Source organism: Galeopterus variegatus, unplaced genomic scaffold, assembly GCF_000696425.1.
Source record: "Galeopterus variegatus unplaced genomic scaffold, G_variegatus-3.0.2 Scaffold6986, whole genome shotgun sequence".
NCBI classification, from domain to species: domain Eukaryota; kingdom Metazoa; phylum Chordata; class Mammalia; order Dermoptera; family Cynocephalidae; genus Galeopterus; species Galeopterus variegatus.
The window spans coordinates 108134-110450 of record NW_007733097.1 but is presented as its reverse complement, the minus strand read 5'-3'; the positions used below and the strand labels follow the sequence as shown (position 1 = coordinate 110450).

At 53.6% G+C, this 2317-nt stretch overlaps 1 protein-coding gene across 2 annotated transcripts in view; it reads right to left on the bottom strand.

Annotated features, from left to right (window-relative positions):
• Positions 1-357: 357 nt before the first annotated feature.
• The window catches only part of LOC103606959 (paired box protein Pax-7), a 69265-nt gene continuing 67305 nt past the window's right edge, over positions 358-2317 (bottom strand). For both annotated transcript variants that reach the window (XM_008591521.1, XM_008591522.1), the window contains exon 6: positions 358-552. In XM_008591521.1, coding sequence (XP_008589743.1) covers positions 364-552 — 189 coding nt within the window. In that variant the 3' untranslated portion in view covers positions 358-363. The remainder of the gene's footprint in view (positions 553-2317) is intronic.

The following is a 2317-nucleotide window of genomic DNA, read 5'->3' as shown; positions in this document are numbered from 1 at the left end:
CAAGGCACTGTCCATGGACTGGTAGCTTGGGCCTCACCGGGGAGCTTATTGGAAATGCAGAGTCTCAGGCCCCACTCAGACCAACATTTCAATAAGGTCCCTAGGAGATCCACGTGCACTTCACAATTCGGGAAGCCCAGTTCCAAACAAGTGCATGGGGGCAGCCTTGTTGACCCCACCTGGATGCTCCGTGGCCTGTTGGCAGAGCCAAGAATTTCAAGGGCAGGACCACAGCTTTTTTGTCTTAACAGTATGCCCACATAGAAGTAGAGAAATGGTCATAAAAAAGAATAAAGCTTGTAAGTGAAAGCAAAGAAAGAATGGATGGGACGAGGGAAGGGACAATGGGGTGCCACCAAGATGTCAGGGTGGGCCGGGACACTCACCTTGGGAGATGGTGGTGGTGGGGTAGGTGGAGTCCGGCAGCTGGTAGGGGGGCAGCGTGGGCATGCCGGTGGGCGGGAAGCCTCCTGGCAGAAGGTGGTTAAATGCTGCTAGCTGGTTGGCTCCTGCCTGCTTACGCCAACGGGCACGGCGGTTACTGAACCAGACCTAGGGGATCGAGAGTGGAGAATGGAGAACTCTCAGCCCGGCTCCCGGTGGAGACCTGCAACCGGTCACCACACCATCACCCTCTGATCCAGCCAGCATTCTCCTCTGGGGAAGGAAATTACCCTCTTCGTGCAGCATGGGACTGTCTGCAGAGTGTTTTTGTAGGCATGATCCCATTCTGTCCTCACCACCACCCAGTGAGGTGGTTCTTAGCACTATCCCCATTTTACAGATGAGGAAACTGAGACCCAGAGAAAGTGGGTGACTTGTTCACACAACAGGGTATGCTGGCGGCAGTCAGTTCTGTGACTCTTGGGGTAGTGCTCTTTCCATTGCAGTGCTCCTGCCCCGAGGGGTGCCAATGCCCTGCCTGGCCATCCCTGTTCCAAAATACCTCCCTACCCACCTCCTCTAGGAAGCCCCCCAGGAGGAAGCTGCACATCTAGAACCCCCCTCAGTGAGAGCTGCCCTCTGGACTCAGATGGGCGAGCTAGTTCTTTGTCTAGAAACTGAAGCCCTATTTTGCTTACGCAGGCTGAGCCCCCTCAAAATAGGAAACGCACACACACACACACACACACACACAGGGATTTATTAAACACTAGTGGAAAAATAATCTAACACCTTTGAATCCCCCTTTCCTCCAACCACCGTGCTAGTGCTTCACGTCTGTTCATATATAGGCCCATGAGACATGTTCTCCTATTTCCATTCTGCAGAAGGGGAAACTGAGGCCCATGGAGGTCAACTAGCTTGTCCAAGGCCACATAGCTGGTCTGTAATGGATGTGACGCTCAAACATAAATCAGTCTGACTTTCTAGAGTCTGTGTATCTGGATTTGCAAGTTCCCTGGCACAGACCAGAGAAAGAGAATCACGCAAAATGGGAGCTTTGGGGGGGCTCTCTTCCACCTTTGGGCTTTGCACATGCTGTTCCTTCTCACCTGAACACTCTTCCTGCAGCTGGCTCCTCGGCTTTCAGGGCTCTGCTGAAATGCCCCCTCCCCCTCCTCTGACTCTGACAGTTGCAGCTAAGGGTGGGTTCCCTGCCTTCTCCCAGGAGGCCTCCTGCTTGGTCCTTCCCCACATGAGCAGTTACTCCATGTATTTGTTTCTTGGCTGTGCAGCTTTGTCTCCCCCTCAGGCTCTAAACCCTGTGGGGCGAGGCAGTACATCCCTCACTCACCACTCAGCACTCCACAGATGCTCAACAAATACTTGCTGAATGAGTGAATGAATGAATGAATGAATGATGAATGAATGAATGAATAAACGGGGAAGGCAGGAATGGCTCTAGCAAGTTTTTGCTGGAGCTGGGGCCACAAGTCTCCTCTGGAGTCCCCTCCTGGTAGGGTGAAGACCCCAACTTCCCTTGGCGCCAGATCACCTACGCTCCCCAAACCTCTGGACCATGTCTGCTGAGATGGGGGAGGGCAGTCTCAGGGGGATGGAGGGTGCTGACATGCCTATGATGTCCTTCCTTTTGTCCAGTCCTTCCTGGGCACAGAGCTGTGCTCAGCTTTCTGAGCCAGATGGACAGAGCAGCTGCCTCTGACCCGTTTAGGTGTCACAGAGAAAGGAGACGAGATGCAAAATCATGAGTGAAAACAAATAGCTCCCAAATAAAATCAAAGTCCTGGCTTCTCCCCACCTCTGCAGGGCCGGGGCGTCCTGGGGTGAGATGGATGCCGGCCAGTCAGACCGAGACTGCTGTGAACTCTACCAGGAGTGGGCACTGTCTCCTAGCTCCCAGCTTCACGGGGAA